Source organism: Maniola jurtina, chromosome 7, assembly GCF_905333055.1.
Source record: "Maniola jurtina chromosome 7, ilManJurt1.1, whole genome shotgun sequence".
Taxonomy (NCBI): Eukaryota; Metazoa; Arthropoda; class Insecta; order Lepidoptera; family Nymphalidae; genus Maniola; species Maniola jurtina.
In genome coordinates, this window is record NC_060035.1 from 1,982,247 (window position 1) to 2,009,015 (window position 26,769).

A 26,769-nucleotide genomic window follows, 5' to 3' on the forward strand; every position below is an offset into this window, starting at 1 on the left:
AGCCACCTTTCAGACAAAAAAACCAAATTATAATCGGTTCATTAGTTTAGGAGCTACGATGCCACAGACACATACACAGATACACACGTCAATCTTATAACGCCCCTCTTTTTGGGTCGGTAGTTAAAAATTAGTTAAACGAATGGGAAGTGAAAAGTCAAATGGACACATTTCGCATTTATAACATAAGTCCCTACTTGTGATCCGAACTGCCTACTCTATAGTTTCCATCTCAAAGTCACTTTTTATCACACTTATATTATAAAGGCGAAAGTTTGTGTGTGTGTGTGTGTATGTTTGTTACTCCTTCACGCTAAAACGACTGGACGGATTGGGCTGAAATTTAGAATGGAGATAGATTATACTCTGGATTAGCACATAGGCTACTTTTTATCCCGGAAAATCAAAGAGTTCCCACGGGATTTTTAAAAAACTACATCCACGCGAACGAAGTCGCGGGCATCAGCTAGTGAAAACATAAAATACTTAGGTGTATTACTACTACTAAATCTCGATAAGTTTTTTTAAGTCTGTGTGTTTTTGGGTAAGTCATAATAAAACCGATGTGTTTTGTCACATGAATGATTTATTATTACGATTCGTGCGAGCAAGGTTGAACGTATTGTGTTTCGATTAACTTCTTAACCTTCCTCGCTATCTGTATTATGCTCTTGAATTGATTACTTCCGTTGATGCTGTGTACTACGTATTACGTGATACTAATTTAATACAATGCGGTCCGTACCGTTAGTACAACATTGAACACCGCATACATGGTTAATAGTATCGACTACTCCTGACTGCCAAGGTTAACGTATTCATCGATAGTACGAGCTAGTCCTAACTGTCAGTTTTGGACAGAACGTAGATACCATGACGATACCAACATGTGGAAACGTAGGTCCAACTTTTGTCTCACTTACACATTCACAAAAAAGTGGGACAGATATACGCTGCCATTTTGTCTAATTTGGCATATATTATTTCGTTTTTTGACGCTATTGACAGATGATTAACAGCGTGACAGTGACAGTCAAGCGACACCCACCGCATACTCTATGGTATGTTTGTCTATGGTAATTCATCTATATTCACTCTGAAATCACTAAAACACTGGTATCCAAAGCCAAATTTTCGTCAGATTAAAAAAAGTTACCGTTCTGTTGTCTGTTAAAGTGAAAATAAATAAAAGCAAACTGAATGAAAGGATTTTAATATACAGAAGTTCATTTAAATAGTTATTCAAGAACTAGTGATTATAATATATATTGTATTTAGGTGTGTAGGTACTATTTAAATAAAATGCAATGAGTACCTAATAATATCGTATGTCAGCTTTATATGTACGTTTACTGTCTCTTGATATCACGTCTACATAGGTTTTTTTAGAATAATAGCACTTAATAACTAGATTGGTATGTACTTAATAGGTACATATAACTATCTACATACCAATCTCTTGATTTGATTAAGGGAAGTGACCTAACCTATAGTGAAATCACAAGTGTAAATTAAAAATTTATAACACCCCCGACAAGTGAAGGTTACAGTAACTAGAAAAGACTAGAGATATAACTATCTACATACCAATCTCTTGATTTGAATAAGGCAAGCAAGTGATCAGGTTTCAAGAGTATCTAGTCGCTTATAGTGAAATCATAACTTCATTATTATTTTGTACCTACTTAAATAACTAGTCTATTAGGTACCTAGCATAAAATGGGTTCAAAAACTATTGAGCCATAGCCCATCACTGATTATTTAGTATATTTGTTAGACAGCTTTGGCTATTAAAATTCCAACATTTTTTTAGGCAGCTTTGGTGTTAAGATTACAACATTACATAGACTTAATCTTGTAATATACCATACAGTTTGGTTCTACAAAATTAAAAGCTAGGACTTGTGTTTAAAGTGGCAATAAAACATTTAATCTATGTATAATAGTTCAATAGAAAGGCAACCTTATATAACACTTTAATAAATAATTAAGTGATAAAGTTAACATAATCTCTTAATTTTTTTAACCCCGAACCAAAAAGAGGGGTGTTATAAGTTTGAGGTATCTATCTGTGGCATCGTAGCTCTTAAACTAATGAACCGATTTTAATTTAGTTTTTTTTTTTTTTGTTTGAAAGGTGGGCTTGATTGAGTGTTCTTAGCTATACTTAATCCAAGAAAATCGGTTCAGCCAATTGAAACTTATCAGCTCTTTTCTAGTTACTTGTAACCTTCACTTGTCAGGGGTGTTATAAATTTTTAAATGTTTATGCTTAGTAACTTACAAATATGCAGAATCAGGACATTGAGTTTAAGCTGTATGTCAGAATAAAGTGTATCTGTTTGTCTGTCCGCTAGCTTTTTACAGCCTACCTGTTCAACCAATTTTGAGGAAAGGTACAAGGTTCTTGTATCCCGGAGATGGACATTGCTGATGTTTTATTACAGAAAAACAGTTCCTATGGGATAAATCCGTGCAAATTAAGTTGTCATTATTATCATTTATTTGGTATGGAGTATTTGGTGTCATACTGGACTACATAGACTAGGTATCCTGGAAATCAAAGAGTTAGCACTGGATTTTTAAAACTTAAAAGGGCATCATGTAGTTATTAAATATTATAAATAACACAAGACTACTATCTATCTTAACAGTTAAATAGTAAAATAAGAAGAATATTACCTAATTGTCTAATTAGCAATTTAGAAAATTAAAGATCAATAATTCCTTTTTCAGTGAAACCCGAGCTTGAAAGCCTGTGGATTAGTGCCTAATCCACTTTGCTAGAAGACTGCATTGTGGTGTTCCTGCATCAAGACTACACTACAGAATAAGCTCCCATAAGCTGTCAGTGCAGTAACACTCCTGTACAATTTTGTAATAATATAAATATTTAAAATTAAATAAAATGTTTTTTTTTTCTCTTCTGTTTTATTAAGTATTAAAAAATGTTTTTATAGCTAGAACCAGCAAGAAACTCAACGGTTGCTCATTTCAAAGATTTTGATATATTGAATGAGTTATTGGTTAGGTTAGAGAGCTGTGGCAGGCATGCCAGTCTTCGTTGTTATTTTTTTATAACCACTTCTTGAATGACTTACTGTCTGTTATTAAGTCTGTATGTTACTGTAGTAATTGTTAAGCTATAAGTAATCAATTTGGTGTGCTAATCTTTGAATTGACAGAACCAATTTTGATGAGACTTTCACAAGCAGTTGGGACTTGGGGTGAGACGCAATCTTTAAACTAGAATGACAGGTTCTAAATCTAGTGCTGTCCTTTTCCGTAGTGCAGGGAGCATTACAAAAGGAATAGCATTTAAACCTGTCGCTTTAATTTAGTTTTGAACATAGATTTCAGGCAATATCCAGGCAGGCAAATTCCAGGATTGGTTACTTATGTAAACCCTAAGAACTTTTATTTTTAAAATGAAATAAAACAAATTAAAACAATAAAGATTTAATGACTATTACTTAAAGATCTATACCTTACACCTGTAATAGTATTAATACCTAGGTACTTTTAGATACCTAGGTATTAGGTACCAATAGGTGCATAAATAAGTAGGTACCATACAACTGTATAATTAAATTACATAAGATGTATTTAAGCACCTACATCATAAACAGTTCTTAATATATGTATAGGTATTCTACAAGATTGATGACCTCGGGTTAGTCTTGAATTGAGTTAGGTAGGTACTTGGGATCAGGGAGGCAGGCATCATAATCTGGTAATAATACTGGTGATCTGCAACCTGAAAAAAAAAATTGATTCAGAAAATCACACTAATATTATAAAGGAGAAAGTTTGTGTGTGTGTGTGTGTGTGTGTGTGTTTGTTACTCCTTCACGCAAAAACTACTGGACGGATTGGGCTAAAATTTAGAATGGAGATAGATTATACCCTGGATTAGCACATAGGCTACTTTTTATCCCGAAAGATCAAAGAGTTCCCACGGGAATTTTAAGAAACCTACATCCACGCGAACGAAGTCGCGGGTATCAGCTAGTATTTAATATAAGCTACATAAAATTAGGCAGATAGGGAGGTTCATTTAACACAACATTTCATTAACTTATGCCATGTTAGGTAGGTAGGTAGGTACTTGCTTGTCTGAGTGGATGCAAGCTGGCGTGGCTCCATCATCAATGAATGCAAGGAGTGATAGGTGTTATAGGTACTGTTTGCAATTGTATAAGTATACCTACCTACTTCACCTCTGTGAGGTAATAAGTTTGAAGAACATGTACTGAGTGTTTAGGTACCTACCTAGGTGAATACTTCTAAACAACTACCCAGCTGTGCAACAAGCCAACTCACTATGGCTTTGCACAAGTACCTACCTAGGTAACTATACTGGTGGAATTTTAATAGATTAATTTTATTTATCAGATATTATGATAGGTAGTAGCTACTTTCTATAAGTGAATCCAATCATGGCAAAATGTTCCAGGTAAGTAAATGATGGTGAAAACAGCTGCAATGAAGAAATTTAAATAGAATAGAACTAAATATTCAGATACAGAGATAAGTAGGTACTAATGAATTTATCACTAAGGAATTGAAATTTAAACAGAGTAACACATAAGTACCTACCTGCTTGTACTTGGAGCCACACGTATTATGTACCTACTATAAGGCTTAGAATAATATTATGTAGATATAGGTAGGTAGCGTACCTACCTATTGTGCATAGACTTTCTTAACTTAGCCTCAATGCCCAATGGTGAGGGTGATATGGTAGGTACTCTTTGTGGTCGATCTTCTAACATTACAATTATTCTACCTTAACATTTAGCATTATTAAATGCATTCTGCGAGCCGATGGCTATCGCTGCACAAAATGGATCGTTCGAGATGCACTTTTATCATTTCAGTCTACGGACGTCTGTCGTCTAGGTAGGTACTTCTAAATGTAGGGTTTTTCAAAGAGGTTCACCACACCCAGCCTTGAGGCTTCCTGTGCCCTCATCCAGTCACTTAACGTTACTCTGTAATATCGCCAGTCAATGACACGGTATCCCACACTACACTTAGGTAGGTTCCTGAGGTACGCTGTGCTTGTACCCAATCTCCGCCCAATACGACAGGCATGGATTGTTCATTGCCACTTCAACTTGCTGGTGGCTTGGGCTATGTTAGAACCTTTCTTTGACGGATGCACTATGTACATCACAAATAACGCCGCTGAGTCAAATTTAGTTACACAACCACGACGGTTAGCTTTCACAGTCTGCTTGATCATTCTCCTCGCCTCCCGTGGGCAAATTAAGGCCCAGGGACTTATAAAATTTCATCATTTTGTTTATTTATCACTGCTCTCAAGCTTCTCTCACTGAGTATTTTTTGGTGAGTTACAATTCGACCACCGACTCGTAAACTTACGCGAAAATGACGTCATTTACTAGTTTTAGCGTGTCAAATTGGTGTCAAACGATGAACTCGTGGTTCGGATTTGCTGGTATTGGTATTGGTTTCGACGAAAACGGCTGCCATTCTCGATGGTGACGTATTAATCTGGTATTTGGTATGGTAAAGTAAAAGATATACTCGCATTTGCTCGATCAACTTTAGTTCGTAATGTTTCCGCCTGTGTCGCTGGCTGTAGATGTATGAAAAAACTCGTTTTCGAGTTTAGTATTTTAAAAACTGTGAAATCTTATACTAGCCATACCGATCTGAATTCTACACACGGAGTGTATGACTGCGCAGTGTACAAAAAGTTGAAAACTAAAACCCGACTGCGATCGTCCTGAAATCACACTAATTTTATAAAGGAGAAAGTTTGTATGTGTGTGTGTGTGTGTGTATGTTTGTTACTCCTTCACGCAAAAACTACTGGACGGATTGGGCTGAAAAGAATGGAGATAGATTATACCCTGGATTAGCACATAGGTTACTTTTTATCCCGGAAAATCATAGAGTTCCCACGGGATTCTTAAAAAACTTACATCCACGCGAACGAAGTCGCGGGCATCAGCAAGCATTATAATACAATTGTTTTTCAGTCGCTTGGTATATTTTAATGTTGTAGTATATTTATATTCATGAACTCAGAATGTTCTCCTTTTTCATTTGACATCCCACTCGACAGAATAGCAAAAAAAATATTTTGGGAACCCCCACTTTTCTTGATGTAACTTCCGTTAGGTCAATTTTTTCGTAAAAAATGTAGCCTATGTTAGCCGGACCTTAAAAACGAATCAATTGACACCTCACTTATCTAAATCAGCCCAGAAGTTTAGGCGCTACGGTGGAACACACAGAATCTGGATACAAACATAAAACATACATACATACATACATAGACTGCTAAAATCATAACCCTTCTTTTTGGCTTTGCCGCAGTCGGGTAAAACAGATCTCAACATCTTAGCTATACCCGCGCAAACCGCGGTGTTGCAACTTCACACTTGTTTTGCGTTCTCTGTACCAAGTTCATGTTGTCATATTCACATTTTAGAATATCATCATCGTATCAGCCTGTGGATATTCACTGTTAGGCCTTCCCTTATTTTATATTTTATTTTTAGCCCCCGACCCAAAAAGAAGGGTGTTATAAGTTTGACGTGTGTATCTGTGTATCTGTCTGCGGCATCGTAGCTCCTAAACTAATTAACCGATTTTAATTTAGTTCTTTTTGTTTGAAAAGTGGCTTGATCGAGAGTGTTCTTAGCTATAATCCAAGAAAAGTGGTTATCAGTTCTTTTCTAGTTACTGTAACCCTCACTTGTCGGGGGTGTTATAAATTTTTAATTTACACTTGTATTTATTTATTTATTTATTTTAGATCTAATTGGAACGGCAGTGCCACTTACACTAACTAGATGATTAATGATTTTGTGTGGTGCTACGTGGTGGTGGTCCGTGTGGCTTGCTTGGTGGCTGGCTTTTCCTGCATGTTTATCAGTGGGAGGGCGGGCGGTGCATGTCGCATGCTACATGTTGCACCATACAGATTTCTTTGGTTTGGCAGATTATAGCAAAATAAGCTTTTGGTTCCTTGGATATTTATTAAAACAATATGTGGACGTCCCTCCAAGAAACCTATGTCCAGCAGTGGACGCTTATTGTTGACGACGAGGTCAATCATAATTATTTCACTATGAGTTTGTTTTCACAACGCGCGCTACCACATAACTTTTTAAATATTTTTTTTGTTATCGCCAATCACAATTAACAATCTAAACTTGCTTCGATTGCTAATTATCATCAATCTATTGTTATGATACCGTACAATAACATTAGTTAAATGTTTATTAAATAACATTCGATTGCGACACACAGTAGTGCTAATATTCTGGTTATTTCAAAAACATCCGGCCATCTTGTCCAAACATCGGAGTCACTATGATATGGAAACTCGACTCGAAAGTTACTCACAAAGCAGTCGATCTGCTTCGTGAGTAACTCACGTCAAACTCATTATTTTGACTATTTTCTTAAACTGGATACTTTCAAGTACTTAAAGATTTTTATATCATACTGCCAATGGCGCTATTAGAATGCCATAAGCCTCTTTGTCGTATTAGTTTACAAATTGCGAAAAATAAGTAGAAGCGATCTCTGCCAAAATAGTAACTTATCTATATACATATAATAAAATTGTAGAAAAGTGGTGTCTGTACAATGGAAATATATAAAAAAAAGTAGCAGGGGTTGTTATTATATCGATGCCGAACCCGAAATTGTAATTAATTTTTTTTTTGTCTGTTTGTCTGTGTGTTTGTGCACGCTAATATCAGAAACGGCTTATTCGATTTAGATACGGTTTTCACTAATATATTGTAGTAAGCTTCACTTAGCATTTAGTGTTTATTTCATGTCAATCGGTTCATAAATAAAAAAGTTATGTCACTTTAAAGAATCACGGCGAACATTTTTAACGTACATGCTGCCCGAAAAGTCACTATTCCACGCGAACGAAGTCGCGGGCACAGCTAGTTGTAAATATTGTGATTTACTCATTGAAAGTATAGCTGCTAAAATTCAAGACCACGATTAATAAAGCTTTCATATGAGCTTTTGACTTGGCCAATCGAACGCATCTCATACGAAATTCAAATGTACCGTGGGTGTATTTAGGCTGAAAATGCTGACGCCGTCTCCCGTACAGCTCCCGGCGACTGCCAGTTATTGAACAATAGGGAACAAGAGTTACACAAGCCTAGCATAGCCTGCGCTATAGCTGGCTAGGTAGTCACAGCAAGGGGAGACGAATTTTCAGAACTTTTTACTGGAATATGAAGCAAAAACGAATTTTTCAGCAACCTTTTGATGTTTGTTTCGTCTTCAGTCTAGCTTTTTTTAATCACGTTAACGAAGGCGTAACATATACTCCTAATTAGCCATACTTAATATTAGATATAAATGCAAAGTGTGTCTGTCTGTCTACTGACTTTTTACAGTCCAACGGTTAAACCGATTTTGATGGGTACAGAGTTAGCTTACATCTAGGTTATGTCAAAATTATGTTATGTAGGTACGCATTTATTGCGTAGTATTATTATAACGTAACCACACGTAACGCAGGAGGTAGGTACTCGTACCTACTAGGAACGAACCTTGTATACTAATATTAGTCATAATAACTAAGCGATGCGTAGACCTCGAGGCTCAAGTCATTGTGGAGGCCTTTAAAAAACACGACTAATTTATGTGTTTTTGTACGGCCATTGTTTTACGGCTTTGGCCCTGGTCCATGGCTCTCCGTAGCACACAGGGAAAGCGGGAAGCAATGACTGAGAGAGATCTCGCAGACAGGGACGGAGCACATGACGTCACCGGCGCAGGCGCAACGAAGTATGGCAACCTCGCCTCCAACCCAATGTTTTGTAAATAGAACGATTGTCGTAAGACAGGGATGCGTGTATAAGTAGAAAAGAGATGGATGGTATCGAAAAGGTTACAAAATTGGACTTTACGTCGAAGAATGATGGAATTCAGAATGCTTTTTATGTACAGTTATGTTCTTTCTTACGATATGATATATAGGTAAGTTACCAGCGCGTGGTTCGAATGATTCGAGGCTACTTGCATCTACTTGTACTTTTATCGAATTTATAATTGCATGCGTAAAATGATTGTCGATTGTTGTCAGGAAATAGAACTTTTTAACTAGTGATTTCAAATTAAGTCCTACCTACTCTATGGATAAAAGGATTTATTTCAAATACTTATAATCTTTTAGGTTAAATATAATTTCAAATTTTATTTTAGCATGACCTTTCGTAACATACCCAAATTCGCATTTACTCTAATGCAGGGTGCATTAGAGTACCTAATGAATTCTATTTTAATCACTTTACCTCTACCTATAAAACTAAGTCACAATTTGCGTTTTTCTGTCTCAAGTAGGTAGGTACAAAGCGCATTTTGATGGGTGGTTTACTATTACTTAGCAAAAATCCGAAAAAAGAGTTTACGAAGTAGTTATAAAGTTACTTAATTAAAAATCAAACTCTACCAATACCAATATGTAATGATAACAATACGCAATACGTCGAACCCACGGAAACCTATTTTCTTTATCAGTAAACCAGTAACGATGATTACGTTTCGTGTACCCTACTGATTAATTAATAGACTTACTCGGCCGTGAAATTTTATTTTCTCAAAGCACATTGTTAGATTGAATTTCCACGGATTGGTAGTTTTGAAAGATAAAACATCAAGTGAACTTACAAGAGACGGTAATTTTTAGGGTTCCGTACCTTAAAAGGAAAAACGGAATCCTTATAGGATCACTTTGTTGTCTGTCTTTCTGTCTGTCTGTCTGTCTGTCAAGAAACCTATAGGGTACTTCCCGTTGACCTAGAATCATGAAATTTGGCAGATAGGGTAGGTCTTATAGCACAAGTACAGGAATAAATCTGAAAACCCCGAATTTGTGGTTACATCATTAAAAAAAAAATTAAAATGTGCTTTAATTTTGAAAGTAAGATAAAGGACTTTACCTGAAATTCTTCATAATATTCTCGAAGGTAGGCATGTGAAGTCTACCAATCTGCACTTGGACAGTGTGGTGGACTGTGTATGAACCCTTCTCATAATTTAGTGCTCATTAGTGGGCCGGCGATGGCTTCAGATAACTTATACCTACCGACAAGGTACCTACCTACATGATAAACACAGACTGTTAAACACATAACATGGAGTCGGGTGGTAAAAAATCAGGAAGCAATTTAAAAAGTCTAGATTTATGTTTAATTTCATCTCCCCCAAGGCTCACGTCAATATATATGGTACGAAATAATAAATAAATAAGTGGCGGTAGGGGGTAGGGTTCGAAATACAGCCGGGGTCGACGACCCATCGACCGCCCCCCCTTTCGCCCACCCCCTAGTCGTATCGAACCTTCGCGGATGTGATATGTCTTAGTTATTTTATACAGACATGTAAAGTAGGCGCTTAGTGACCTGCGCTTATGTTTTTTGGGGCACCATTGATTTCTAATTATAATACCTACCTACTGGATAAGAAAAATTTAAGGAGATGCGATCAAGCCGAATACATAAATAACACAACATGAAAAAAAATATTTTTCTTATATTTTTTGCGTCTAAGCGCGAACATTTAAAAAAAGTTAAAAAATAAATGATTATGAATGACTGTTTCCCATTTTCATCGATACGATAGCTAGGTACAGTGCGAATATAATATAAGTACCTCCTTAAATTCTCAATACATATTTTAAAATAAGGTCTTATTTCTTTTAGACAAGTAAAGAAATATACTTATTTATTTACTTCTACTTATTTTACATCTTACTTATTAACGTCATCATCATCATCTTAGTGTCAACTTATCGCCATTCCACTACTGAGCACGGATCTTCTCTTAGAATGACATTGTTTAGGCCTTAGTCCACCCCATTGGCCAAGTGCGAATTGGCAGACTTCACACATCTTTGAGAACATTAGGAATGCAGGTTTCCTCACGATGTTTTCCTGAATGGTTAAATCAAGGGGTATTTAATTGCTTAAAATGCACACTACTCCGAATAGTTACGTAGGTAGGTGCCCAGAATAGCCGAATAGACTATAATCAGTTTTTACTTTGTAACATACATACATATTAATATCTAAATCAAATTCTCGATCAATAGATGTTTGAAACGCAGGACAAATAGATACACTATATTTTTTAGGAGAAATATCGTTAGAGAATTTATTTGGTTCAGAAACTAGAATGGAATTCATCGGACTTTGTGTTACAGAACCCTAAAACTACTTGTTAGTATATTTACTAAGAGTAAATGTAGTTAGGAAGCAAAACGTGCATCAAATGCAAATATATTCGCAAAGAAAAGTTTAAAGCTGCTCGAAAAGGAAAATAAAGTAGAAAAAAAGAAATATTGTGAATAATTAGGTGTAATAAATCTACAATATTTACCTTGATGTCTTGTAAGACCTGCAACCAATAGATACATATAAATTAGTTTATAAATATTTATATAAGTAATATAATTTAAAACTAGATAGCGCCTACGACTTCTTTTTTGTGGATTTAGATTATTTTAAAAATCCGTGGAAACTCTTGATTTTCCGAGATAAAAGTACCCTATGTCCATCTTCGGGATGCAAGATTGTGTATTACATGGTTGTGTGATAAATATTTAGATCTTTATCAATAAACTCTATCCATACTTATATTATAAATAAGTTCTTCTGTCCGTCTTTACGGCTATCGTTTTTACCGGTTTTGACAAAATTTGGTACAGAGATAGCTTTGAGCTTTTTGTTTCGGCTAATCAAAGAGTTCCCACGGGATTTCGAAAAACATAAATCCACGCGGACGAAGTCGTAAAACAGGTGACTGGCAAACTATTGGTAGATATATACAGCTCAAAACAGTATCTAGAAATTTGAGATTTTGGTAGAGATGATAAATATAGGTTTTCTCTATAACACATACCTCCACAACAAGTAACGATTTTGAGAAATTGCACCCAAGCGAAGCTGAGGCGGTCAGTTAGTTTAAATGCGATATCAAAATACACACACGTTGAAGGAAAGATACTTAAACATTCACATTTCACAATGGATGCGGGTCGAGAGTCAGGATCGACAGCACGAACAAACGGGACAAAAGAATAACGTTTTATCCGGTTATTTTGTTGGACAGCCGGATAATGTTTTCATCCGGTTATTTTGTGATTGTTTTGGTTAAAGTTATTTGTGTCAGAGTAAAATGTCGTATTTACACGAGTAGTTTTCTTTGATACGATTGAAAAAATCTCGAGAAAGATAGTCTGATCAGCATTCAATTAGCAGCAGAAACCTCTTTATTAATAAATTGTATTTTGTACACGTCTTATTTAGTGATGTTTTAGATATTGTGTTTTAGTTTACGTGTATAAATAACAGTATTTACGGTAGTTTTACTTTTTTAATTTTAAGATCTGACCTCAAAGATGTCAGTCTTAAAACCCAGAGTTCTCTGCCTAAAACACATTTTAATTTTTGTTAATAAATCTTCCGAGGTTGTTAACAACGGCAGCATACACGCTTAGAAAAACTTATAATAGATTAGCCGATGCCCGCGACTTCGCCCGCGTGGATTTAGGTTTCTCGAAATCCTGTGGGAACTCTTTGATTTTCCGGGATAAAAAGTAGCCTATGTGCTAATCCAGGATATTATCTATCTCCATTCCGAATTTCAGCCAAATAAAAGCCCAGTTCCATTTATCCAGGTACGGAATAACTGTTGCATTTATCTGGGCATCAATTCAGCGATCTATGACTATTCCCAGTCGGTTTACAAACAACAACAGGGTTAACACGGTGTTCGAACAGGTGTGCTTTGATTCAGCGTCAACTTGAATAGAACAGCCGATATTGAATAGCTGATCCGGGTATCCGGATTTTGCTTTTCATTATTTGTCGCGCGCGATTTAGTTCACGTGGATTGTTTTTGAAATTCAGTCGAACCTATTCATCCTATAAATTGGTTAAACGGGAAGACCTTTAAGAATCCCATGGGAACTCTTTGATTTTCCGGGATAAATAATAGCCGATGTCCGTCCCCGGGATGTAAGCTAACTCTATACCAAACATCAAAATCGGTTAAACTGTTGGGCCGTGAAAAGCGTAGCAGACAGACATACAGATACACTTTCGCATTTATAATATTAGTATGGAGTGTGGAAAAAAATCTATAAGGACGTGTTGATCCAAAACATTTGTACATCCAGCTATTTAGATGAATGTAGGTCACATGAGTTATAAATAGAGGAATCCCTAGCGTGTCTGGGATCGCAGATCTTCCGGCAAGCGCGAGGTAAGCGTCCCAGCATCGTCACGCACAAGTTCAAGGCCGGGATTCGCCGCAGAGATCCCGTGGGGAACCGGCAACACGATCAGCCTCAATGAAAGCTTTTTATTAACCCCCGACCCAAAAAGAGGGGTGTTATATTAAGTTTGACTTGTGTATCTGTGTATCTGACTGTGGCATCGTAGCTCCTACATTAATGAAAAGGTGGCTTGATCGAGAGTGTTCTTACCTATAATCCAAAAAAATCGGTTCAGCCGTTTGAAATTTATCAGCTCTTTTCTAATTACTGTAACCTTCACTTGTCGGGGGTGTTATAAATTTTTAATTTACACTTGTTCATCTAGGTCTAGGTTAGAGTCACTGACTGGGATCTCACCTAGTGGTCACTTATGAAATGTATACTAGGAAGCTGGTAGGTGACTTGGAAAACGTACAGCATTATCATCATCATGATCAACCCCTCGCCGGCTCACTACTGAGACACTTCTCTCAGAATGAGAAGGGCATAGTCTACCACGCCTGCCAAGGGCGGATTGGCAGACTCTACACACATTCAAGCCCGGGATTGGCCAGGATACGCCGTGGCGATCCCGGGAGCTTCCCGGGATGGATGGATTTGGTCTAGCAAATCCCGAATCTGGTATCACGCTTGTGGGAATATGAATTTCTTATGTTTAAAATTTAAATTCATAAAATTTTCCTTCATAACATTGATCTCATTGATTGAGGCAGAAACTCGTCTAATTCTAAAGGAGCCGTGACACCAACGACTTTCACATTTGTATACAATTGTTGGCTGTATAATTATAAAATTAATAGCTAAACAAGTGGTGTTTATTTAAATAGCGTGTTAGAAATCGCAGTTCGCAAATCTTCCGAGGTAAACCTCCCGACATCGTCACGCACAAGTTCAAGGCCGGGATTGGCCGGATACGCCGCAGATATCCCGGGGGCTTCCCGGGACGATCAGCCCTGAACGGGAGTGGTTTGTTTGTAAACAAACTTCACATTTTATCCAGTTCAACACCCTCACGCCGTCACCTGAATTAGCCGAGTTCGATGATCTTTAAAGGGTTCTTCCCTAAGGATCTTCTTGTATAGAACTTTATCTACTGTGGTCGATTACGTTCAATTTCTTTTTAACGCCCGACCCAAAAAGAGAGGTGTTATAAGTTTGACGTGTGTATCTGTGTATCTGTGTATCTGTCTGTAGAATCGTAGCTCCTAAACTAATGAACCGATTTTAATTAAGTTTTTTTTTTGTTTGAAAGGTGGCTTGATCGAGAGTGTTCTTAGCTATAATCTAAGAAAATCGGTTCAGCCATTTGAAAGTTATCCGCTCTTTTCTAGTTACTGTAACCTTCACGCGTTGGGGGTGTTATAATTTTTTAATTTACACTTGTTTATTGTGCTTTTATTAATTACTAGTTTATTCTCGCGACCTCGTCCGCGTCGATTTAAGTTTTCCTATTGGAATTTCTCAAAATTCATTACAGATATAAAATAGCTATTTTCGCTTCTATTTCACTTTTATTTCACTAATATTTTAATTTTAATAATCAGTAATAGATCCCGTTCATATTAATAAGCAGGTACGCATACATTGTGTATGTACATTATGTAAGTTCTGCATACATTGTATGTACATATTCTCAAAGTAAATGTAGATAAAGTTATCAGTCACGTACAACCTACCGCAACGTACGTCATAGTTTACAACTTTACGAGTTTTGTGTAGGCGAGACTATCGCTGTACAACCGATTTGTGGTAATGATTATTTCACACCGATCTTTACATTGTCTTTTATTTATCTGTATCAATAAATAAAATCAATCTATCTGTAATCTGTCGATAAGTTAGCAACGAGGTAAAAAATAAACCATAGTATAATAATTTATGAAAAAACTATAACATGATTCTTGCCATCTCGGGGACGCTTTAGAAATCCCGTTGGAACTAAGTATTTGATTTCCGAGATAAAAGTAGCCTGTAGTAAATTAGTGATGTAATGAGTATTATTAGTATCCTATATGTATGTAGCATACGTAAAGGATGCAAGCTATTTCGATACTAAATAGGTAGATGATGAGCGCGACTTGGATTTAGGTTCTTAAAACTCTTGTGGGAACTTTGATTTTCCAAGACAAAAAGTAGCCTATGTTCATCCCCAAGATGCAAGATCTCTGTACCTCCTCGCGTATAAATCAGTTAACAGAGCTCTCTCCGTCACTTACTCCATACAATCGTAGTTCCCATTTCATTTGAATATTAAGCAACCAAAGTCCATGAAATTTTGCAGACATAGTCTAGAAACTAATATCTGTGTCTGTGGTGTTTTAGATTTTTCTAAAAATATGTAGTTTTAAAATTACAGGGGCTCAAAGATTTGTATTTTTCTTTAAAAAAAGGCCCAACTTTGTGCTCGTTTTTCTAGACAACGAAGCAATTTAATGAAATTTGGAAAAACCACAGACCTAGAAAATTTAATGAATATTATGTAGTAAAAAAATTATCGTTATATATTTTATATTGTTATAATTATGTGGGAACTACGAAAACCAGAAATTACACCCAGAAATCTTGAAAATTTCGTGCTGTCTCGATTTGTGCAAGCGGGGTGGTGAAGTGCGGGGGACGACACGTGAAACTGACAGAAACGGACAGTCTAAACACACGGGCCACATTTAGACTGCACCCGACTCCAAACTTGTCGATAGGTCTAACTAAATACATTTCAACTTGCGTTAGACGTATGCGTTACCTACTCAGACGTTGCCTGTAGATAAAAATATGTCTCATGTTTGCTGGCAATAGCGTATGCATCAAACCCTGCAAGTTGCAACTCTCTTGCAACCTATTCCTCACGCAATACGCACAGCTTTAATATTATAATTTTTGACAATGTATACTATATGTAATGCCATATCACAGGTCACTCTCTGATTTATTGCTAACAATTTACTTCCAAATGCAAAGAAATCTAAGTGTGTTGAATTCACACTGCCCAATACCAGGACCTTAAATGACATAAATTCATTGATAAATAATCATATGTTGAAAGTAAAGGAGAACCCCGTGTTTCTCGGTATAATGTTAGATGCAAAGCTTCTATGGAACACCCACATATCAACACTTGATGGTAAACTCAGCTCTGCTGCTTACACTGTTAGAAAAATTCGACAGGTACTGACGTGGAAACTGCAAAAATTGTATATTTTGCCTATTTTCACTGTATTATGTCTTACGGACTCTTGCTATGAGATAAAGCGGTAGATATTGAGAAAAAAATGTATTACAGAAAAGGACAGGACGTGCAATTTATAATTTAAAACCGCGCGCTGCCATACAATAAAAATATAAGGAAATAAGTACCTTATCTATTATCTTATAGTAGCTTCTAAATATATTTACAACTAGCTAATGCCCGCAGCTTCGCTCGCGTGGATTTAGGTTTTTAAAAATCCCGATCCTTTCATTTCCCAGAACAAAAGTTGCCTCTCCGTAATAGCCCGTCCCCGGGATGCAACTTGTTTCTGTATCACGTAAGAATATTTAAACGGATTATCCTTTTCAAATCCCGAGGGATCACCAGGATTTAGGAATGCAATTTCTTACAGCATCAGGGTTGAGGTCAACGACAAAGTGTTTACTTGGTATAGATACCTTCAATATCAATTAATAATCGACACTTTTTAAATCCCATTAGCTTTAGTAGTCAGGTCCCCTGCAACATCAGGATTGAGGAGTTGGAATCCAAATTTTTTATTGAACAATGTCGCAAACTTTCTTTATCGATTAAAAAAAACTACCCAAAATTACGCAGTTAGGTTACCTGCCAAATTTCATGGTTTTGAGTCAACGGGAAGTACCCTAGAGGTTTTCTTGACACACACGACAGACAGAGAGATAGACAACAAAGTGATCCTATAAGAGTTCCGTTTTTCATTTTGAGGTACGAAACCCTAGAAAACGTAGGAACGGCATTCCGAACCAGTGGTAAATTTTTCTGACCATCCAAAAACACTTTGAAGTTTACCTAAAAGTTTACAGGAATAAAAATTTATCATTGTATTCCATTCCATTTCATTCTATTCCATTCTGTTCAAAGATAAATAGATAATAAAAATATTTGTCACCGAAACAATAATTTACGATACATCGACCAATATCAATTTTACTGATGACAATCTGACTATTACCAAAGTGAACGACTACTATAATATCTATTATATACGACTAACATAATATGTATTATAAATTGTGTGCCGTTTGCATTCTCACTAGGTTCTCATTAAGTTTGTTTTATTTGGTTAAACTTTCTGGCATTTATATTGTTATGACGTTTAATTGGCAAACAGTCTGTTTATTGGCTGAAACTCAAAAATTCAGCCAATCACAACAAAGAAAATATTGTAATAATGATTGATGCAGCTTTCTGTAATTGAAAACAAAATATTTGACATTAACTTGAATGTGACAGTGTTTTCCGAATAGGGTTGCCAGAGGCCCCGTATTTTACTGGTTACCCCGTATGTCAGGATAGAGAAACCGGTAATTATGAAAATAAAATACGGGGCAAATAAAACTAAATATTTTTAGGGTTCCGTAACTCAAAAGCAAAAAGAACTCTTATAGGATCACTTCGTTGTCTATCAGTCTGTCTGTCTTTCCGTCTGTCCGTCTGTCCATCTGTCCTTCTATCCGTCTGTCATGTGTTCATGAACAAATATTAGTATTTTCAATTTTCAAAGTAAGATAACTACATATATCAAGTGGGTTATCATATGAAAGGGCTTTACCTGTTCATTCTAAAACAGATTTTTAACCCCCGACCCAAAAAGAGGGGTGTTATAAGTTTGACGTGTGTATCTGTGTATCTGTGTGTCTGTGTATCTGTGTATCTGTGTATCTGTGTATCTGTGTATCTGTGTATCTGTGTATCTGTGTATCTGTCTGTGGCCTCGTAGCGCCTAAACGAATGAACCGATTTTAATTTAGTTTTTTTTGTTTGAAAGGTGGCTTGATCGAGAGTGTTCTTAGCTATAATCCAAAAAAATTGGTTCAGCCGTTTGGAAGTTATCAGCTCTTTTCTGGTTTTCTTATTACTTTTATCCCAGGACCACCAGAGGTTACGTATTTTCTGACACAGGAAATATGTACGATTGAGTAGTGTTAGTAAGTACTAAGAAAGCATGCCTAGCCTACGTGCTAGCTTGCTTAGACGGCCAATTTTCAGGTATCTGATAATCAAGGTACATAAAAACATTACTTACCGCACGTAAATTCGCCAAACTGATTTTTACGTATATTTTAGGCAATATCCTTAAAAATATATCGCCAATACTCCCAGACACTTCCCGCGTCGGCCGTATTGCTTTGCAGACGCTTTAAAGCTCCCAAAATAAGTAATTACTTAACTGCACGTAAATTCTGATGCTCCATTTTTATATATGTCCACCAGACAACTATTTTAAAACCTTTTACAAGAAGACAGACCGATCCAGAGGGCCAATCATCCCCTAAATTCAATTTTAATGCCTCTGTGGGTTTGAGCGCGAGGGCATCATTATCTACACGCATGAGACTGAGTAAGACATGTATTACGATATATTGACTTCTCTCTCACTCTCTTATAGTTTACTTATGTCAATTAATTATTAATATTAAAAAAAATCTGCTAAAAATTAAGAAAAATTGGAGAATTTACGTGAGGTAAGTAATGTTTTTATGTACCTTGATTACCTGATACCTGAAAATTGGCCGTCTAAGCAAGCTAGCAGGTCTGTAGGCATGCGTTCTTAGTACATAGTAACACTACTCAATCGTCCACATTTCGTTCGTCAGAAAATACGTGACGGCTGGTGGCCCTGGGATCTTTCACTATTGTAACAGAGGTTCATAATATTATGTCAATTGGCAAATGTCATGTTGTCAAGATGGACGTTGCCTAGATACATAATTATTTATTTGAAAATAATGTTTTGGAAAACTCCGATACTTTGGATCGTAGGCGCGCGTAGCGTTTCTAATTTATAAAATATTATAATCCCAGTTAAACGAGAAAACATCAATTCAATTATAATATCCAACAGTCAACCAAAGGCCACGAACAATCAACCCAAACCCAAACCATAGTCAAACTATTTTTAGGGTTCAGTAGGTATCTGTAGAAAAAAAATGATGTTGTAGGTAGCCTCGACTGTTGTAGTCGCGTAGGTGTGCATGGCACCATTAAATATCGTAGGAGGCGATGACCCTCCGCGCGGCTGAGGTTCCCGCATCGTAGTCGCTTTGTCGCGCAGGTTTGGATGATGCATTAGGCGCACCTTCTTTTTATTTTATCTGCTTGAACTCAGCTTATTTACTTTGACAAAATACGTTTAAAATTCATCATCATCAGGATCAACCCATCGCCGGCTCACTACTGAGCACAAGTCTCTTCTCAGAATGAGAAGCTACCACACTGGCCAAGCACGTATTGGCACACCTCACGCACCTTTGAGGGAGCATTATGGCCAACTCTCAAGCATGCAGGTTTCCTGACGGTGTTTTCCTTCACCACTTCGTTGTCTGTCTGTGTGTCATCTTTCAAGAAAATCAAAACTTATAAATTGGGTACTTCCCGTTTACGTAGAATCATGAAAGGCAGGTAGCAATATCTTATAGCCCAAACACTCTACTCCTATGGCCCAAGTAAAGAGAAAAATCCGACAACTGAATTGTCATTACATTAAAAAAAACTTGTACGGAACTCTTCATGTGTGAGGCAGACTCGCACTTGACCGGTTTTTGAAAGTTATGTCAAATAAAAATTTGACATGCAATAACAAACAAAATGAAATACAAGCCACTTTATTCCTTATTTCATCGGGTGAAAGTCGATTTCAATTTAATCGTAGGTATATCTTGAAAAGCGAACTATTATACGACTACGTAAAATGGGTACATTTTTAAAGCAACGACATGTTAGAAACAGATATTTCGTTTTGGTCGTGTTAAACTATGCGAGTCATTCAGATAATTCTTGATTTAGTGATGTTCGGTCAAAAATATTTCATGGAACGTATAATTAACATAACATTGATGTTACTTTTGAAGAGATATTAGCTGCCTTATTGGATTTATATTATTATAGAAATTGGGTTTTAGAATGGCACAAATAAACGGTAATTTATGAATAAAGTTTAAAAAGCGTGAAATAAAAATTAAATTAAAAATTTAAAAAACCCCCGACACATAAACCTCTAAAAAGTAAAAAAATAATAGGTAAATATGTATGGGCCCTTTAAGAATAGTATAAATAGTAAAGTTTTATCCAAGCGCTCGTTGCGTCGGGGGACCGCTAAAGACTATTCTTTCTACAACAGATGACTTTCATAGTTTATCATAGGTAGCGGTCCCCTGGCGCAACGAGCGCTTGGATAAAACTTTACTATTTATACTATTCTTAAAGGGCCCATACATATTTACCTATTATTTTTTTACTTTTTAGAGGTTTATGTGTCGGGGGTTTTTTAAATTTTTAATTTAATTTTTATTATTTATTTTTATGCATATTTTTTTTAATGCATAACAGTTTTTGATTTCTCGTGTAAAATGTCGAAAAAAATACCCGAATCGGAACCCTCGGTGCGTGAGTCTGACTCGCACTTGGCTGGCGAAACCGAACACTGACGTTATGTCCAGTAGAAAGAATATTTTCCTTTTGCGGCAATGCGTAGCCGAAACCCACTCGATATTGATCATGGTCGTAGCCAAGGCGGCGGGGCTTGGTTTGAGGATGTTAGCCTTTTTTTATACAAGTTAGCCCGTGACTTTAATCTTTTCTAGTGGTAAGTGATGATGCAGTCTAATTTCTTGGCCGTTAGGGCCATACTAACCATATAACTAGCCATGACCGAAGCCTCCCACCAGACCAGAAATTTAGAAATGGCGACTGCGCCTGGGAAGCCGTCAAAAACCTAAGCCTAAAATAATACTTACACTATTTCTTGCATTTGCTTACCAATTTTTTTTTGGAAATATATCAAACATTTCGCGCTCACTTCACTCGCGCTTTGAATTTGTATTACTTGGTGTAAGCCCCGCAATTTCGTTTGCATGAATTTAGAGTTTTAAAAATTCCGTGGGGGATTTTCCGGGCTAAAAAGTTTATGTCTGGGATGCAAGTTACCTCTGAATAGTAAGTACCAAAATTTTGGTAAAGAAGATGGGCCGTGAAAGGGTAACAAATAGATAGGCAAATAGATATACTGTCGTATTTGTAATATTAGTATGGATAGGGAGCTTTAAAAATAAAATCTTGCTATGGCTAAACTCGTTTCCCTTTCACTTTAATTCTTTCTGTAATTGAACCAAAAACACTTACGCTCACTGCGCTCGCGCTTTTTTATTGTTGTATTTTATCTCACTGTCAAATTGAAAGGCGAAATTCCACTAACCAGGTAATTAGCCCATAAAGTTGAGCGAATGTTATTTTCCTCATGACAGGATTCAGTTCCGGCCCTGATAAAACCTCTCCCGAAATCGATTCCTGGCTACGGCCATAGTATTGATACTGTGAAGGTGGAATCACAAGTTAAATGTAAATTTAAGTTAAAATGCAAAGATTGTATGCATGAAATGTATAACATTTTGCTTTACAAAACTAGAGTTTTTAAAAGCTATTTAAATAAATAAATCTTTTATTTAAAATCACATTGCAAACACAGTTCACCAATCAAGACACGGCAACATACAGAGAAAAAATACAAAACTTACAAATAAACTGAAATATCTAAATAGGCTTTCCATGCATTTCAGAGAGAACCACCGCCTATTTCTTCAAATACTTCAAATTTTTAAATTTCTTCAAATCTAAACCCCGTATTTTTGATGGTGGTAGCCTGTAAATCAAAAAGAGGCAGGTGGCAACCCTACTTGCCACATGACATTACAGAATGAAAAATTGTTTTCATTACTCGGTAAGCCTACTGCCATAGTTTCACAGAAAGTGTGACGGTAGTTGTGACCTCTGATTGGTCGACTCTCTTTCACTATTTGCTAAAATTGATGATTGCAACAACAATTTTTTCTTTTTTGTAATCAAAAACAGAACACGGACGTCATACAGGTTGACTAATTGCAATCATTTCTGACCGGCTAACATTGTTCCGCTAGTGGCTCAAACTCACTGTCGCAGCAAGAACATGGTAAATTCAGCCAATCACAGCAATTAGAATTGGTTATCACAAATGCACCGATCTAGGAACCGAGAATACACGAACCAGGGCAGATAGAGATGAGAACAATAATATCATACGTAGGAAATCGACGGGGGATCGTTGACAATGATCCTCTTAAACGGATGTACCGTGAAAATCTAGCAGATAGTCAGACAGACAGATAGATAAACTCATTTTCGCATTTACAATACAAAGTATGGATTAGTGAAATTTGCTATTCGTATTACGTTGTTTTTCTTCAGCGTTTTATCCACATATTATAGAGCGCTACTCTAACATTTTACTTGGCTAAGGACAAGCTAGAAACTCAATTATTAAAAATTACTACCAGAGTGAATGAGAGAAGCGTAGTAAATAGGTGTGTTAGCATTAAAAATGTACATAATGATGATAACATCGCCCGAATGGCAGCGCGCGGTCATTCAAATAAATTGTTACGTCCGCGATAATTGGCATATCCACACTTGTACTGCATTATTGAACGAGACGCTAGTAATCCACACTTCCATACTAATATTATAAATGCTACACCCTTACTACTGGTACATAAAATGCACTGTTGCTATTTTAGCCAATCAGAACAATTGAGATGGTGTCCAGCTAAGGACAGATTGCACTGTTAACGTGTTTCTGTAATACGAAATCTGTAGGCAATCTTACTAGAAGTACCAATGCGATGGCGATTAAAATATGCAGAGTACTTATAAGAGCTTAGCGACAGCGCGGAAATGCAGCTAGACCAGAATTCTTGGCACATTTCCACGCCGCCATCGTTTGTATGATATTATTAGCTTGTAATTAAACTTTATTACAAATTAGCCGATGTCCGGCATGCGTTGCAATCAGCCTCCCGATTGTGTAAGGAAAACGTATCCATCGTTGTCGTAATCGACAGCTTTTGCCTTTTGATTGGTTTGACAGACAAACTGACCGACAGACACACTTTCGCATTTATAATAATACCTACTAGAGGATGCCCGCTGCTTCGCCCGCGTGGATTTCGTTTTTTTTAAATCCCGTAGGAACTCTTTGATTTCCGGGATAAAAAGTAGCCTATGTCCTTCCCCGGGATGTATCCCAAGTCTGTACCAAAATCAGTTCAGCGGTTGGGTCGTGAAAACGTAACAGATAGACAGACAGACACACTTTCGCATTTATAATATTAGTATGGATTAGTATGCCTTAAATATGGAAGTATGGATTCGGTGGCAACTGATTGTGTGCCTACAGGATTATGATACTGTGTAGACTTGTACTTGTAGAGGCGGGAGGCGGCATGCTGTCTGGTCTGTATCGTTTAACGCCTACATCTCGCAACGTATCGAGAACAAATCTTTATGGAGGGTCTTATTTCAAGCCTTTAGCTTCAAGACTTGAGTGTTTGTGAGTAAACAAAGTGTTTTTTTCATCGATGATAAATAAGCCTAAGGATGAACGAGTGGAATGGAGTCGAGTCGAAGAAATTGAGAAATGGTGGAAAAGTTTAATGTTACATTATGTTTTGGGGAGCGGGAGAAAACTTTAATTTTATCTGTTTTCCATCCATACTAACATTATAAATTATAGCATCTTTGCTAACCAGCTTTGACTGGTTGATCGTTATAAATGCGACAGTTTCTCGGTTCGTCTGCTGGCTTCAAACGGCCCATCCCTTTAGCCGATTTTGGCGAAATGTGGCACAGGGATAGCTTGCAACCCGGGGATAAGAACGGACATAATATGCTAATTTTTGTACCTACCGAAAAATCATAGATTTTCCACGGGAGTTTTCGAGTTCAGACGTGGTCTGTCTGCATTAATTGCAGGTAATGCTCATAATTACTTCAAGTTCACTAAAAATAGGTACATCAATGGCCATAGATGTATCCGACACGGACGGACGTTTGATAATAATACTTTACGTTTGAATACTGAAGTACCCAAGTACCTTTCAAAAGTAAGCGTTTTTTCTTTCTTTCTTTCTCTTTCAAAATAGAAATAAAATACACTTTTTCCTGCGAGAGAATGCTTCTCCTGTTCGATTTTTCCCATCAAAAGTTTTTTGTTAAAACTTTACAATTGTGTTGGTAGATGATGCTAACATAGAAAACTTTTATATTATGTAAACTTTTAGAGGTATCATCATTTATTATTCATTAATTATTTCATTAATATAGTCATGTTTCGAAAACATGTGTTAAAAAGTATTCGGATTTTCAGCATAATTCTCTTCGCTTTTTTTGCAAAAGATTCAAGGATATCAAGTTGCATGCAACATGACTACATTAATGAAATAATTAATGAATAAATTATGTAAACTGTATATTTTCCACGTTTTAGAAAGCAGCTTAAATTAAAATGCTCTTTACAGTATGTTTCCCATTAAATAATTAAGTACGAGACATAGCTCATATAAAGTGGCGTAATTCCGTAGTCATCCATTACGTAGGTGCTATACAGGGTGCTTTTACGGCGGGCGTAAATTTTAATTTTGCGCATTCGCCCGGCGCGGGCACGGCTGTAATTGAGTTTACGACTCATATCAACGCAATTAGCCCGTCTCAGTTTCACGCTTTCATTAGAAAAATTATATTAAATACTCCTTATTTTTACTACTTACAATAAAATTATAGTTTTAGCTCGAAATCAGCAATTAGTGGAAACAAATCATATATTTAAGTAGATCATCATCGCCATTGCCGGCTCACTACTGAGAATGGGGTCTCTTCCCAGAATGGAAAGGGTTGGCCATCGCCCACAACGCTGGCCAAATGCAGATTGGTAGACCTCACGCAATTTTGAGAACAATATGGAGAACCTTCAGGTTTCGTCCTTTACAAGGTATAAATTATGAATATATCTTGCATTTTGTTGGTAGTCAAAACACTACCCGCAAAAGCCTGCCATGAAACTGGGGATAAGTAAGCTATCGATGGATAACTGATAGATAGAAAAAGTAGGTAAATTATATTTGTTGTCATATAATTACGAAGCTACGCACCTACTGTGGCAAAGGCAAAGCCTCACATTTCACAATAATGCCAATGCCTCATTTTTGAGTAGAAAGCTGCGGAGAAAGCTGCTAAAGCCCTACTTAGTATATGAATACTAATTGTACAGAATATTATGTACGTATTTCCATCCATCCATCAGCCTGTAAGCGTCCACTGCTGGACATAGGCCTTTCCAAGAGCGCGCCACCAAACACGGTCCTCCGCCTTCCTCATCCACCCGCTCCCCGCCATGTACGTATTTACAACCCTGCAATTGTTTTATTATTTACTAGAGGATGCCCGCGGCTTCGCCCGCGTGGATTTTGGTTTTTGTTAACCCCGTAGGAACTCTTTGATTTTCCGGGATAAAAAGTAGCCTATGTCCTTCCCCGGGATGTATCCCAGTTCTGTACTAAGTTTCATTAAAAGCGGTTCAGCGGTTGGGCCGTGAAAACGTAGCAGACAGACAGACAGACAGACACACTTTCACATTTATAATATTAGTATGGATATGGATTAACATAATATGTGGAACGAAGGCCAACGTATTATTCTCGTTGAGTGTCAAATCTTTTATTAGTACGTACCCTTAGACATAAGTACTTGTTCTATGTTACATATGAGAATTAACATTATCTTTATCTCTTGTAAACAATGACTTTGTAGAAAGTCATTGCTTGTAAAACTTTAAAGACCAGTGATCCACGGATTATCCTGTCAATATTTACAGTATTATGTACTTATCTCTGCCTATGGCTTAATAACTTTAAGTGTCTAGACGAACAAAACTTCATACTCAGGTGAATTTAAACTAAAGTTTATCTTAAAACTTTCAAGGATACCAACTACGTTGCTACCGGTCGGAATATAAAATTAAAATGTAATCTTATACTTCATAACCTTAGCATGATCTTCCTGTTTATGTAAATATATTTTTAACTTAGAACATAGCAAAAAATCGGAAAATTACTGCATCTGTGTCTAGCAAGGGTCTAACTAAATACTTTGATATTTTTTCATGGTACATATTTTTTTTAAAAATTTGCTGACTCAATTTCGTTCAGTGGTTTTTTTTTTTAAATTTGTAGATAATATCAAAAGTGGAGGGGAAAAGAGATGCCGGAAGTGCGTCCCACATCCCTAGATAGCGGTTCGAATTAAGTGTCCTTAGCAGGCCTTTGTTGCTCTTGTTTTGTTTTTGACAAGTGTAAGTGTGTAAGTGTGTGTAGTGTGTAGTGTAAGTGTGTAAGTGGACTATGACTGTGCCCTTCGCATTCTGTCCGGACGATGGGTT

General features: G+C 36.7%; 1 protein-coding gene and 1 long non-coding RNA gene across 3 annotated transcripts in view; one reads left to right on the forward strand and one right to left on the reverse strand.

The window, feature by feature from the left end:
* The window catches only part of LOC123866945 (DNA N6-methyl adenine demethylase), a 168,564-nt gene that overhangs the window by 25,680 nt on the left and 116,115 nt on the right, over positions 1-26,769 (reverse strand). For both annotated transcript variants that reach the window (XM_045908740.1, XM_045908739.1), the window contains one exon: positions 11,398-11,415. In XM_045908740.1, the coding sequence (XP_045764696.1) occupies positions 11,398-11,415 (18 nt within the window). The remainder of the gene's footprint in view (positions 1-11,397; positions 11,416-26,769) is intronic.
* Positions 1,351-2,922, forward strand: LOC123866984. The gene is made up of 2 exons (XR_006796297.1): positions 1,351-1,506; positions 2,737-2,922. It is a non-coding gene; the product is annotated as an uncharacterized LOC123866984 (long non-coding RNA).